The sequence below is a fragment of the Terrapene carolina genome, unplaced genomic scaffold, assembly GCF_002925995.2.
Source record: "Terrapene carolina triunguis isolate 2854851 unplaced genomic scaffold, T_m_triunguis-2.0 Scaffold558, whole genome shotgun sequence".
Taxonomy (NCBI): Eukaryota; Metazoa; Chordata; order Testudines; family Emydidae; genus Terrapene; species Terrapene triunguis.
Window position 1 is genome coordinate 12,636,280 of NW_020664909.1, and position 14,252 is coordinate 12,650,531.

At 41.0% G+C, this 14,252-nt stretch overlaps 1 protein-coding gene across 1 annotated transcript in view; it reads left to right on the plus strand.

Moving 5' to 3' along the window:
• CRYBG3 (crystallin beta-gamma domain containing 3) overlaps window positions 1-14,252 on the plus strand; it is a 131,272-nt gene that overhangs the window by 96,768 nt on the left and 20,252 nt on the right. Inside the window, exons 13-17 of the mRNA XM_024198751.2 lie at window positions 237-373; window positions 2,537-2,663; window positions 3,684-3,716; window positions 9,236-9,345; window positions 9,861-9,987. Coding sequence (XP_024054519.2) covers window positions 237-373; window positions 2,537-2,663; window positions 3,684-3,716; window positions 9,236-9,345; window positions 9,861-9,987 — 534 coding nt within the window. The remainder of the gene's footprint in view (window positions 1-236; window positions 374-2,536; window positions 2,664-3,683; window positions 3,717-9,235; window positions 9,346-9,860; window positions 9,988-14,252) is intronic.

Genomic DNA, 14,252 nt, shown 5'->3' on the forward strand with positions numbered 1-14,252 from the left:
ATTCCTAGGCTACAATTCTTCCCTCTAATGTGGTTATAGATTCAACTTGCCTCATCCATACTAGCATTAAAACAACATCGTTGAACATGAATGCCCCTAAATGTGGCCGGCCTCTGTTTGCACATAGTTATACTCGCATTGTGAACAGTCCCATAGAATCCTTTGCTAGATTGTATGTAATAAGCTGCTGCTGAACTGTTATGGTATTTATCCTAACTTTCAGCATTGCCTTTTAGGATTTCATCGAGTCATCAGTCATGCTTTTTGAGTCAGATGAAGAAGATGGGATGGTCATGGTCAATCAAGATATTCCTGATTTGGAGCAGGCTGGGTTTGGCCAGGAGATGAAATCAATTCATGTGAAAAGTGGAGTGTAAGTCTACTGCAAACCTGTATGAGATGCTCTTTGAATGCAATGATTAAATTATTTGCCTGTGCGTGGTGCTTTCAGATTTCTTATTTGTCACGATGTACTTCGAATGATTGATAAGATAAGAAAGATAAGCATTTGGGGGCCAGGGGAACAATCTTTGTGTTTTCTTAGATGATAGAAAATGTCAAAGTGTCTCCTGTGTGTCTTGCTCTTCTGCTCTGCATTGTTGCAGAGGGTTTTGTTTGTTTGGCTTGTGGGTCCTGACCTTCAGGGATCTCTTGGAACCTCACCCCTTTGAACGCTCCCTATTACTACATCAGCACTCCAATAAGAATCTGGACAAGCCCGATAGTTTACATGGGTGCAGTTTCTGCTACTGGTTCTCTCTTCGCGGACCAGCTAGAGCCACAGTCCTGCAGTGGGATCCAGATAGGCACACCCCTGTATCTGCATGGAGCCCATTGGCGTTAGTGGTGCTCAGCATAGGTTCAGGGGTCTGTCTGCATGGATCTAATTGTAGAACCGTGACAGGATCTCCAGCAGGATTAGCTGCAGAGGTAATGTATTTAGGAAAAAAGCATGCGTCACACCATTCAACAGCCACTGATGTAGACTGTTAAATAGACTCTATTGTTGGATTCCAAACACTGTTAAAGTGCTCTCGGTCCTTGTCAGCACTGCAGTTGATAGTGATAGTAACACTATCACATGACGGCATTTCAAAGATGCAGGGCCTGATTCTGCAACCCTCACTAGTGTTACTTCGTTGTGACTAATTTGTGTTAGTAAGGGTTGCAGAATTGCCAAGAACCACCACAAATCTTACCAAGTAAGTCTGGCAGATTGTTAAGAAGCATCAAAAGCCTCACCACCTTCCACTCCAAATGCAACGTGCATTTCTTTGATTTTGCTTTTGGCAAGAGAAATTCATAGGACATTGTACATATATTATAGTAAACTGAATTTCGAAAACCACCACTCAGTTTCCCCTGGGCCAAGGGAAAGAGGAACAAAACCATGATGTCACAGATGTTCGCTGAGCTGCTTAATGCACTGCTGTGGACGACACTTAGATACTGTGGTGATGAGGCCTATATAAAGACCTGAATAGAACAGAGTAGATTGGGCCCATAGTTTGTATCCTGTTTGTTTACAAATTCTTTGGAAATGATTCTTTTTATCTGTTTTTCATAAGTTATATTTTGTTCACTATGCCTCCCCTCCTGTCATAGGCAAAGACTCCTCCCATTTCCCCCTGTATTTCCTCTCCTTCCTTGAGTCCTATGTTGTAATTACTCTTTCTTCAGGATGCTTCCTCTGAGGTTCATCAGCCATTTGTGTGGTTCCAGCCATCTCATGGCAGCTTGAAGCTTATTTAGTTCGGTTTGAAGTGTTTTATCTGGTTCCTTTTCAGGTTACTAATTTGCTGGGTTGTGCCAGTAGCTTTCAGCTTTTTTAAATATAAAACACTGAAGTAAGTTTCTTAAAAAAAACCCCACCAGAGTATAAAGAATTACACAGACTCTGTAAAAGTGGACATGGTCAGCAATGTGTGCATGCTCTCACTCTTTGTTGTGTCCACTATAAACATTTTCTGTTTGCCTTGGATTTTGTAATCAAATGCAAGGGAAAGAAACACAAAATGAATTACCAATCATTGCAAGAGTCCCTTTATCTCTTCCTGCCAAGGCTTCCTCACTTGCTTCCCTTCTTTCCTTAGAATAATCTGACTGGAAGAGTTTGAGGGGAGCCCTGTCTGGGAGCTAGGTGGGAAGGTAAAGGTTGAGGGAGCAGAGAGGGACTCAAATATTTGACAGTTGAATATCTAGCCTCTTGGCTTCCAAGCAATCTCTTATTTCATGCTGAGAAATTATGTGAGAAGGGGGAGAGAGATCTAATGCTGCAAGGATTTGTCAAGAATATTTTGTAGACAAATAAAAAATAGAAAATCAGGAGTGTGCCGGCTTTGTGACTCACGTGCCTGTTACCACAAGACATGTTTTACAGTCTGTTTAATTTCATATCAGGTGGACAGGTAAAGCATTTAAAAACCTTCTGGAAAGTTTGCTATTTAAGGTTAACTTACTGATATAACTTTTTGTAATGCCATATTGAAAAATAGGATTGTGTATCACAGTTCATTTCTTGTGTGTCACTCCTCAGGTGGGTTGCATATCAGCAGAAATATTTCTGTGGAGAACAATATATACTGGAAAAAGGGAAATATAAATGCTTTTTAGACTGGGGAGGATCCAGTGAAACCATCATGTCAATTCGTCCCATTAAGTTGGTGAGTTACCGTAATTCATCAAAAAGAAAATTCAAAAAGCAACAAGAATTCAAAACTCTGGGGATACAATGATTTTATTGTGTAGCTTACGTAATAAAGCTAACTTGTCTATTCAATTGATGAAAGGTTAGAAGAAAAGAAAAGATCCTCACAGAATTCAAGGAAACTGCTGATTATGGGGACTGAATCTCCCGTTTATTCTGCAGTGCAAACTCTGTATCAACCCAGCTCCCAACAAGAAAATGCTAGGAAAACTCCACAAGGAGAATTTAGCAGATTATGTCCACAAATGGAACATAAAAACCTAATTTACCACAAAACATGCCCGTTGCCTTATTAATAACTTGTCATGTATTTTAATCCTTTAACTTTCCTATTACTGTCTGCTAAAACTGAGCTATAGCTTATTGTTTTCTTCTTTTCTTTTCTATTTCAATCCAGAAAAATAAAAAGGCAACTTGCCCAGATAGATTAATTCCAGGACTCCTAAAGCCCTACTGTACAATAAACAAACAAACCCAACCACCAATATAATAAAAGACACTGCATCCACAACTCGGAAAGCTAGAAAGGAAATTGAACTTGTTTAACCTTTCTTGAATGGAAATGACAGGTGCATTGCAGGGTAGTGACAGTGAGAGGGAGAGAAATGTCCTGCCTCCCATTCTCTCAGATTCTCTCTTGATAAGGAATTGCTATAAACCAAACACTTTTAAATCAGTTTGAGTGTCTACACAAAGGGGTTGCTCTGACTCTGTAAATGGGTTTCTAAGCAGTTAATTATATTGGTGAAAGTTTAATGTGTGGACAAGGACTAAGCTAACAGAGAGGCAACCATGAGCCAATATGCCCCTAATTTCGTAGAGACGTGGGGAGGGCAATGTGCCAGGAGTACAATACCTATTAATGAATTTCAGATCCAGAATTCCTAAAAAAAAAAAAAGTTAGTTTCTTTAAGGGATGACTGCCTGTTAAAAATAATTGTAATGTTTATATTATTTATATTTTTTTAATATGCAGGAACCACTTGGAAAGAATGAGCCTCCACATTTGGTATGTTCACATCCTATAATGCCATTTCTAGGAGTAAATTGCATATTATTAAGCACACATGCTTTATGTTGAATTTCCCCCCTGCTGTCTCAGATAAGATCTTCACTATCTACTGTACAGTGACAAAGCCACCTTTTACTTGAGGAAACCAGTAGACACATAGAGGCTAAGTTAGCCAAGAATCTCATTGATTGTGGTGGTCCTGTTCACACCCTTTTTTGTTGTGTCCCCATAGTACCATCCGCTCAATAGGCTTGGGATCACTTTGGATCTGTATCACCATTTCTTTTCATGTTCTTTCTTTCAGTCTCTCTCACTCTCCGGAATTCACTGTCACACTCATTTACCTTTTTCTACGTGGGATATTGTCTTTGCATTGTAATTAATATGTCCCACTTTGTTACTGTAACTTCTTAATATCTGAAGTGCAGAATTGTGAAACTTGAACTGCAGAAAACTGTTCACAAACCCACACACAGTTAGCTATCTGTCATTTGTTTTCCTACAGTGCTGTTTTAAAAAATATATTCTATTTTGGCAATTCTGCAGTTTGTATCAACACTTCCTGTGTGATGGCGTGATGACGGCAGTTTCGCTAACTCCTTTCAAAAGTACATAACCTTTGCTGTAGCTGCAGTTCCCAGCTCACACTCAGCTTCCCTACCCTTCTCCCCCTCCCCCGCTCACTAAGTTTGACTGAGCACACACTAGTGATTTAATAATATAAAGGAGAGCCCTTTATAGCAAATCCTAATATAAAGTTAAACATAATTTTAGTGAAATTCTGTGACAATATTGCTTCATTATAAGAGGATTTCACTGTAGCATGTTTTTGTTTTCAGAGTGGCTTAGTTTGGGTTTCCATTTTTTTTCAGAATTTTTATAAGATTATGTTAAATCCATAATCACATTCTTCTGTGTAATCTTACTAAATTTAGAAACCTCTCCACATGCTCATGCTCATCCAGAATCCTTATCTGCGGAGGATTCTCTTCTAGCAGAGCACATCTCAATTCCCTTATATTTAGTTTGACTTCTCTCCTTCTTTCATTAGGCATTCTTTGCCCACAAAGAAATATTAGTTGTTAACGCTGTATCTTGGGGAAGAGAAGTGCAGTGGGATATGAACAGTAGAGTTCTCTCTTTCTCTCTTGCTCTCTCTTTGTGTCACTTTTAATAAAGAAAATTTTAGAAAATCACATATAAAGATACATTTTTTAATAAACAGCCCAAAACCTGGAAAATCTAGTTTAAGATATCTTAGGTATTTTGTCATCTAGATGGGATTTTCAGTATCCTTATTGCTTATACTTGTGTGTTATACACACATACACATGGAAAATGTACACATTACATTACTTAGGACAGCCTGACCACACCCTTTCTCTACTCCAACTATGTTCAGGTTCTAAAATGTTTATGATTTACTCAGGCTTGCAGGAAATATTTGCTGTCTAAAGACATAAATGGTGTATTACTTTAGTCTTAAACACTGATTTCCTGCCAGACATATTCACTTGGCTGTTTGCAGCCAAATCCAAAGAATCCGAAACACTTTCACACAGAAGGCATGGTAAACCATTTCAGATAAAATAACTGATTGAAAAATGAAACAGGTACCAAACCAAACTTTTTTTCAGAGATTCCAGATAGTTTTAATAACTTTTTATCACCTTCCTCAACTCTGTTCTTCTTCAGAATATGTCAAATGCTGTTCCTGTGAGTGTCTTAGAGCAGTTTTGCAGACCCAAGAGATTCTGATGGTTAATATAAGCATACAAACATGTGCATGTTTCTCCAAATCTTGCAAGATTCTCACCCATCAGCAGCAATGAGACTATTTGCAATTGATTCAACCTTGCAATTCCTTTCCTTTCACCTTACCTCCCATCCCATCCCATCCACCAGTACATCAGAAAATTATTTTAAAAAACAAACAAACACTTGCTGTGTACAAATATGCATGCCATGTCATGCTGCCCTGATGTCACTTTTGCCACAGGAAAAAGTGCTGGAAGGGTTAATGTGATCACAATCTTGAGTTGTTACAGGACCTCTGTGATGAAGCTAAGGAAAGAGGAGAGCATGTCACTGCTGTGTTAAAATTGTCATAGTTACCTTAGGGGACAAACGTACTTTATTATGACTAAGGAGTTGTGGGAAACTTGTTAAGATTACTTACAGAGTCAGGGTAAGTAAAAGACAGTGTTTGAGAAAATAAATCTGTCCTTTCCTCTTCTAGTTTAAAGATAATATTACAATGTTCATGTTTGCAACAGTGGCTAAGGATTGCTCACCAGAGTCAGAGAATCCTTAACAGCTGGATGCTGAATCTTACAAGTCTGAATCCTCAGTGTAGGAATATAGCTCTCCACATTTTTTCCTATCTATTATAGGCATAGATACTAAAATAAGGAAATCCTACTCTCTTTCCATAAGAGAGAAACCTTGTCACTTGCTGTTGCTTTCAACTGACCTTAAGTGTTATATTTTGAAATCTTGCAATAAATGGTCTTGGTCTTTTCATCTTTGCCAGGCTCCTTCATAAACTACATGCATATTGCAAGTAAGACTAAAGTCTCCAGGTTTAAAATACAATAGCTGTATTCATTAAAAATAAAACAATATTTTTTCCTTCACCCTCCCAAGGAAAACTAAGCTCCTTTCATTAATCTGCCTATGGTACTTGGCTTGCTCAAATACTTTAGCAGACCCCTATAATTATTTATGGTAACTTTGCACTGTGTATCTTTCCACTTACTGCCTGTTGAGTTTTTAGGAAATGGAGCTAAAGGGCTCTTTTAAATCTGTCACATCAGATTTAATATATTTTAAGTTATAACTAGCTGCATTTGTGGTCAGACTGTACAAATGCAGTGGTATCACTAATGGATCAGTTTCTTCTCTAATTGTTCTGAAGTCAGAACCATCAAATCTCTCCATTCAACTGTTTTCTTTCTATTCATTTTGAGAAAAGAACATTTGTCTCAGTTTATTATTTAAAATATACATTGTATAACCTTCCCTGTCACAGTCTTTCTAAAGCTGTCACATAGCCTGGGGCACAGGCTGTACGGAGGGAGTGTCAGGCACCAAACTAGGAACCTGGAGACCTGAGTTCTGTTCCTGACTCTGTCACTGCGCTGCTGTTTGACCATGGGCAAATCACTTCATCTTTGTGCTTCAGTTTTCTGCATTGGTAAAAATGGAGAAAATGATAGTTACTTTCCTCTGTAAAGTGTTTTGAGATCTATGGATGAAAAGCACAATGTAAGTGTAGCCTAAATATCAATGTTATGCTCAATAATGCAGTTTCAAATGTATCCAGCAGTGTATTCAGCCCATGTAGCTGGCTTGTCTTTTTCAATTCACAGTTGTGTGTCACGTAAGGGCAAGATTAAGCCCTTCTTGTTCTTTGTAACAGGAAATATATTCGTTTTTTTTTGTTTGTTTTTGTTTTTTTTTTAAGAGACTGTTTTTCCATAAAACCATTTTCTAATATGTGGTTTTGGCTTTTTCTCAGTCTCTGTAGATTGGATTTCTTTTCTTTGGCGGGAGAGGGGCCACTTTGGGGCACGAGTGAGGGAGGAGCATTGGCAACAACATTTTTCTTCTGTGTTACAGAATGCTGTGTCAAATTTTAATGTGAAATTCTCCTCAGTACAGAGAGGCCATGCAGGGCTCTCTGCTCCACGTATCTCTTGGAGGGTGAAGTGGTATAGAGGCCCCTGCTTAGAGCCTGTGTACTGGAGTGAAATTCTCCCTTATAGAGGAAATTAAACAAGTGTTTTTGTGGCACCAGAAGTCAGTTATAAAATAAGAAATAAGGAGCTTCCCTCAGTCTTTGAAGTACCAGGCAATTTTCATAACACCTGATAAAAGTTGGTCACATCACCTGATAGTATGTACCATCCATTGCACCCTGTCTTAATTAAGGCATTCCTAGAGGCAACCTACAAAACAACTTGGATATATCTGAGAGTCCTTCTGGAGTATGTGATTCAAGTGTATTATGAAATAGCACTAGCACTCTGGAAACAAATGAAGTTTTTAGAGTAGCGGTCAGATTTCACATGTGTATGCTGGGTTCCATTAAAAATCAGTGGTCAGTGTTTACCAAGGATTCCCTAATCTTAAAATGGGAAATACCATGGTAAATTCAACTAATTCAGATGGTAAATGTCCAATTTTGAATGGCACTGCACAACAAATAATCCACTATTTGCCTATTTGTATGTATTCAAGCCATTCAGTATCAATAAGACACTCCGAGTAGTACTTTTCTAATGGATTATTGGGTCCCTAACAAATTCTCTCTTCAGCCTCATATTACTAAGGCCTACAGTAGAAGCTGGAAAAGTATACTGCCTGATCCTACAAGGTGCCTTCAGTGCCCACTGATTGCAGTGGTACTTGAGTGCTCAGAACCTTGCAAGTAGCGCTCTGCGTATCATGGGGTCAAGGTTCTAATCGCAGAAACCATTGTGTCATGCGTTTACCAGGAGATTAGGCATAGCATTAGAAAATACATTATGGGGAGCAATCCTGCAGCGGGTTAAGGGAATAAAGTACATGACTAAATGACATCTGAACCCTCTTGTCAAAAACAATGGTAGAAATGCAAAGCAGATTTCTTCATCCTTTTTCCTTAATTTTTAGTTGTATTGCTCTTGCTCAATAGATTTCAGCACATCAGTGGCCACCTAAAGTGACCCATTGTCCAGGAACAAATAGTACCCGAGGGGCACAGAATTCTTAGCTTCTTCCCCACATTGTAGACCATGGGCTGTATTCTGCTGTAGATTTTGTTTTTAACTTCTTTTAAAGCAGCACTCCCTGTTGATGGAGAGATCGACACACACTTCCTGGGCAGGATGTAGTTCTAAATGGCTCCAAAACTCTTTGCTAAGGATATCTGTGTGTGCAAACTTGTTGGGTTGGAATTCAGACACTCCTGACACAGCGAGTCCTACCAGAAATTCTCGTGCAAGCTTTTTAAATAAGATGTCCTCTCTGCTCAGTGTGATCACAGAAGATTCCAGGGCACTTTTTTTTAATGTTCTGCCTTGGTATCTTTTCACCAGTATTTCCTTTCCCCTTCTTGTTGTGCTCCAATTGGTTGCTGACCTGTACCCAAAATCTGGCTACATCTGAGTGGTGCTGTATGTATAAGGCCAGATTTTTCAGTCCTATCGTTGTGCTTTCTCTGGAAACACTCCTGTTACCATAAAATGAATATATACTTGCTACCACTGCCATTGGTATCAGTAGGAGATCTGCCTCAGTTAAGGACTGCAGAATCTGCCCATAGTTCATAAAATGCTTTGGGACCTTTCAAGAGGAAAGGCGCTGTAGAAATTTAAGACATTTCTTCTCTTGGGAGTCCATTAGATTTGCATTAGTACTTCTGTAAATTGCATTGATATTTCCCTGTTCCTGCAGCTTGGTCTACTTATAGTGATGATGATGAGTACATTTTCTTTCTAGTCATCATATTTTTATTGTTGTTGTTCTTGTAGCTCAAAGCTTTCAGTAACACACATTTCCAAGGAGCATGTGTAGATTTCACAGCAGAAGTTTCTGATTTTACATCATTCATACCATGTTCTTTTAAGGTTCTTCGGGGATGGTAAGTGTGTTGTTTTACCCATCACCATTTAAAGTAGTTAGAGAGCACTTTTTAACCTTCATTAAATTTCAAATAATCAAATGTATCCAGTGCATTATCATCATGCTCCATATCGTCCTATACCTACTCTCTTGCAACCTATTTTGATAACTCTCTTCTTTCTGATGGAAGGGAACTTAATGCTTTTTGCTTTCCTATGGGAAAATCACACAATTGCTGTGATTTGAATCTGCCTTTACGACTTGTTCAAAATTTCAGGGACTCAATAGAGTAAATCTAGCTGCATTCCATTAATCCCTGTTAAAGTCCAGGTTGAGATTTGTATACCATGTGGAAGAGCAGCAGAAGCAGAAAATAGAATCAATCTTTGGTTTCACTTTTTTTTATAGTACCACTTTAAAAAACAAACAAACCTTGTTTTGTTTCTTATTCCCCTAGAAAATATTTGATCTTGAGAGAACTTGTTAATAACTGACTGCATCAATTAAATTTCTTTGTTATGTTTATTCTTTCAGTTGGCTCCTGTTTTACCAAGGGGAAATTGCTGAGAATCATTGTGTGCTGGAAGAAGGCCTCTACACTGACCTCACTTCCTGTGGCTGTCCAACAGCTACACTCAAATCCTTCAAGCCTGTGGAATATGTAAGAGATTAATAGAAAGAATTCTATTATAGAACTCTTGCCCTACCTGGTTGGTCTCTCTCTCTCTCTCTCTCTCTCTCACACACACTCACACTCTCACACACACACACACACACACACACACTCTCTCTCTCTCTCTCTCTCTCTCTCTCTCTCTCTCTCTCTCTCATATATTCTGGGCAGAACGTAACTCTGTTTTTGTATGAGCTGAATTCATGTTTGCTTTTTCAATGGTCCTTATAGAGCATCCCAGCAAGATAATAAGGTGTAGGTTTATACAAATGGAATATTGTACTTCTGTCTCATTATGGGGTTCCCTTTACAGTCGCTTTCCCAGCAGAAATTCAGATCTTAACAAAAATACTCTGCACAAAAGAACCTGTAAGCTACGTTACAATGCATATAGCTGCTAGCATGATGTTAAATTTGCTAGCCATAATTTTAGGGGAATATTTTACAGAAGTGTAAGATTTGCCTTTTCTAAATGGGCATCAAATTATGTGTCACTTGTTAATATTACTACATTTTGCCATCCAGAATAAAGGTTTATATTTCTGCTGCAGATTCAGTATACAATATTAAAACATCTCGACAGAGAAAACCTTTTAAAACCACATTTTAAAAGTTTCCGAGTTGGTGATATTTATTAAAAATGTCAAAATCCTTTTTCTAGCCACGAACAAGTTTAAAAAAAAAATTCATGGGGTGGAGGGTAAGGGTGGCAAGGATATTTGACTGAGTGAAGCGTTGGACCAGATCCTTGGCTGGTGTAAACGAGCCTGGCTGCAGTGACTTCAGTTAAGCTACACTAGTTTCCACCAGCTGAGGATCTAGACCTTGGACTTCATCCCTAATCCCTTTAGAATCCCTTGATGAGAGGATGGGGCTAACTCAGTGAAAACAGGGGTTTAAAAAGCCTGCTCCTAAGCAACCACAGCAGTTAGCAAACAGGACAGGAGCTAGCGAACAGGGGAGTTTTGAGAGGGAGTGAGAGAGCCAGATACACCTAATAAACATTCTCTAAACTTGGGCCAATAACGCCTCCTAAAGAAAAATAACCACATACAAACAAAGAACAAACAAAATCCTGCAATAATAAATATAATGTGGGCAGAAGTCCAGCAGCAAAGTGGGGGCTATCCCTGTTTTTTGCACTGAACGGAGCATGTACGATTATCTGCCTTGTGAGCAGGTGGCATGTATGCACTCGGTGCAAGCAACTCATGGCCCTCAGAGACCGAGTACCAGCTCTTGAGACCAGAGTGGCTGAACGGGAGGAACTAAGGGAGACAGAGAAATACATAAATTAGACTTTCCGGGACACAGTCCCGTCCTGCAGTCCGACAGCCTCTGTGCTTTTGAAGAGGATGAAAGTATTGAGGAAGGAGAACACTGAGCCGGAGCAGAGGAAAATAATCCCATAGTTGGGATCCTCCTTCCAGATGATATCATGGTATCCTCTTGCACTGAGGATATCTCTCTGGGGGAGGGGACCGCTGTTGTTAGGAAGAGACAGTTAATAGCAATGGCGGATTTGATTATTAGAAATATATACAGTTGAGTTTGTGATGACCGTGAGAACAATGAGTGCGAAGGTTGCAGACTCTAGAGACATCTAGATAGACTTATGAGCAGTGCTGGGTCATTTACAGCTGCATAATTGCTAGCCTGGGCATCTGACATTCAGAGTTCTGTGTCTCCCACTTGATTCCTGACACACTTCCATCTTGTCCCAGTATACAACTCCAATTGAAGAGATAGCTAGTGAGAGCTGGAAATGAGCATCTTGCTAAGTATATATTCCGGTTTAACAATCCCCATCTACAGTTTGTAACTATGTGTGTGGTTTTTGTAGTGTTGCTACTTGTCACAAGATTTCCAGGGTCATCCTACCATTTTGGTGGTGAGCCTGAAACGTGCAGCAGGTCCCAAAATATCAGACGTTGCAATGTTCCGTCATAGCATGGGCCTTTTTTGACTCAGCATAACAATGTTGTGATGTGGGCATACAGTTTTGTGATGTGGTGTGTGTGGTAATGATCACGCTGTCATGATATGAGTTAGTCTCTGGGTGCAGCTTGGAAATACATCATCTCTAAGACTGTGACTTGTGTGAGTACAATGTGGTGGGAGTCTGACCGAGGCAATGATTTGTTGATATCAATAGGCTACTGAACTGGGATAGAAGAACAGGCTTTGATTATTACTTTATATCTACTGAATTTTGTTCTAACTTATGACTGTTCAAGATGGGCTGCCAGATATACTTGGGTGTATTATTAGGAGCTTGAAAATAATTTCTCTGCCTGATGGTTTTCCTGATTTAAGTCTGGCAAATATATTTTTCTGTTTCTCCCATGGAATTTAAGTGAACGTGGCTCCACTTTGGTTGGTTCGTGTTTCCGTACTAGTATCTCTGAATGAGCATGTCTTTCAGAACAAAGGTCACTATTATGATCATGATGATGATTGGCTGGGAAGTAGCAGAGCAAAATTTATAGGGGGTATTCACTTTTTCCAAGCAACATGTGGGCTGGCCCAAGCACGTTGCCTCCATGATGAATCCTGACATGATTCCCAAACCTTGGTATCATTTGTGATAGTGTCACCAAGTCAAACATTATGGCAGAGTCTTAACACCTTCTCGTTACACTACTCTAATCCTCAAGCATGGTAGGAGAGCATGTGTCTATTTCTGTTCAAAGCTGGACTGGATGAGCAGATATATTGTCTGAGAGCTAAAAACATTCTTGAAATGGTTTTAAAATGCCCTAAATTGAATGGAAAAATTCTAATCTCTCTCCCTATCTCCTGCCTTCTGGTGACTGATCAAATTTTGTCTCCTGCCCTCAGGGAGTAGGAGAGGAAGGGAAGGAATGGTTCCTTTTGGTTACAGGAGCCTCTTTCCCTGCCTGGCTTGCTCCCTTTCTCTTCCCCCCTCCCCCCACAAAGAAAAGGTTTCATTGAGGCCTTACCTTTTTTGTACTCTGCTTTCCACTTCCCTCAACTCAGGCTGAAGGAATCTGGCCTCCTGGGAATGTGTAAGGTAATAAGAGTGTAATCTATAGGCCATTGGGCACAAGCCTATCTATAGCTTGATAATCTCTCCTGTAGGGTTACCATATTTCAACAATCAAAAAAGAGGATGGTGGGAGCCCCGCCCCTGCCCCTCCCACTTCCCGCCCCCTGACTGCCCCCCTCAGAACCTCCAACCTTGTCCCCTGACTGCCCCCTCCTGGGACCCCAGCCCCTAACTGCCCCCCCAGGACCCCACCCCCTACCTAAGCCTCCCTGTTCCTTGTCCCCGACTGCCCCCTCCTGAGACCCCCCCCATCCTAACTGCCCCCCCTAGGACCCTACCCCCTACCTGTCCCCTGACTGCCCAAAACCTTATCCACACCCCCGCCCCCTGACAGCCCCCCCCAAGAACTCCTGACCCATCCAACCCTCCCCCTGCTCCCTGTCTCTTGACTGCCCCCTCCAGAACCCCCCTGCCCCTTCTCCGACCCCCTGATCCCCTTACCATGCCGCTCAGAACAGTGTGTCGGGCTCCACACGGAGCCCGACACGCTGCCGCGCTCCCCCACGGAGCTCATAGCCCGGTTCCCGCCCTCGCAGAGTGCTGCTGAGCGGCGCGCTGGGCAGCAGGGGAGGGGGAGCAGGGGGAGGAGCTCCAGACTGCTGGAGGCCCAATGTGAATGGCCGGTGATCTGCGAATGCAGGGAGGGGGAGGGAGGGAGAGAGAGGAGGGGAGTGATCTGAAGCTGCAGGGGAGAGGAGGGGGGAAGCGGAGGAGGGGCTCTGGCTGCCGGAGCCCCATGCGAGTGGCTCGATCTGGCTGGCTGCCCTGTCAGCCGTGCCATGCTCTTCATGGGTGGGGAAATCCGGACATTTACAAATTCCCCCCCCAGATGCTATTTTTAAACTCAAAAAGCTGGACATGTCCGGGAGAATCCGGACGAATGGTAACCCTACTCTCCTGTGCTCCCTGAGCATCATGGGAAGGGAAACCAGAGCCCTGCAACAGCAAGGAACTAGTCTAGATTTTACTTGAAATATAAATTTGTGATACCGTGAGCTGCTTCTACTGCTGTAAAAAGTGCAGCTTCTGCAAGCAAGTGCCCACTAAATTTTTCTTAATGTTCTGTTTTGAGCGGGGAAGGATATCCGTGTAAACATGTCGTTCTAGCAAAGTAAAGTATTTCTTAGAAATACAGCACAGTAGTACTCCTAGAAGCTGTGACTGCTCCATCACAGCTGCTATT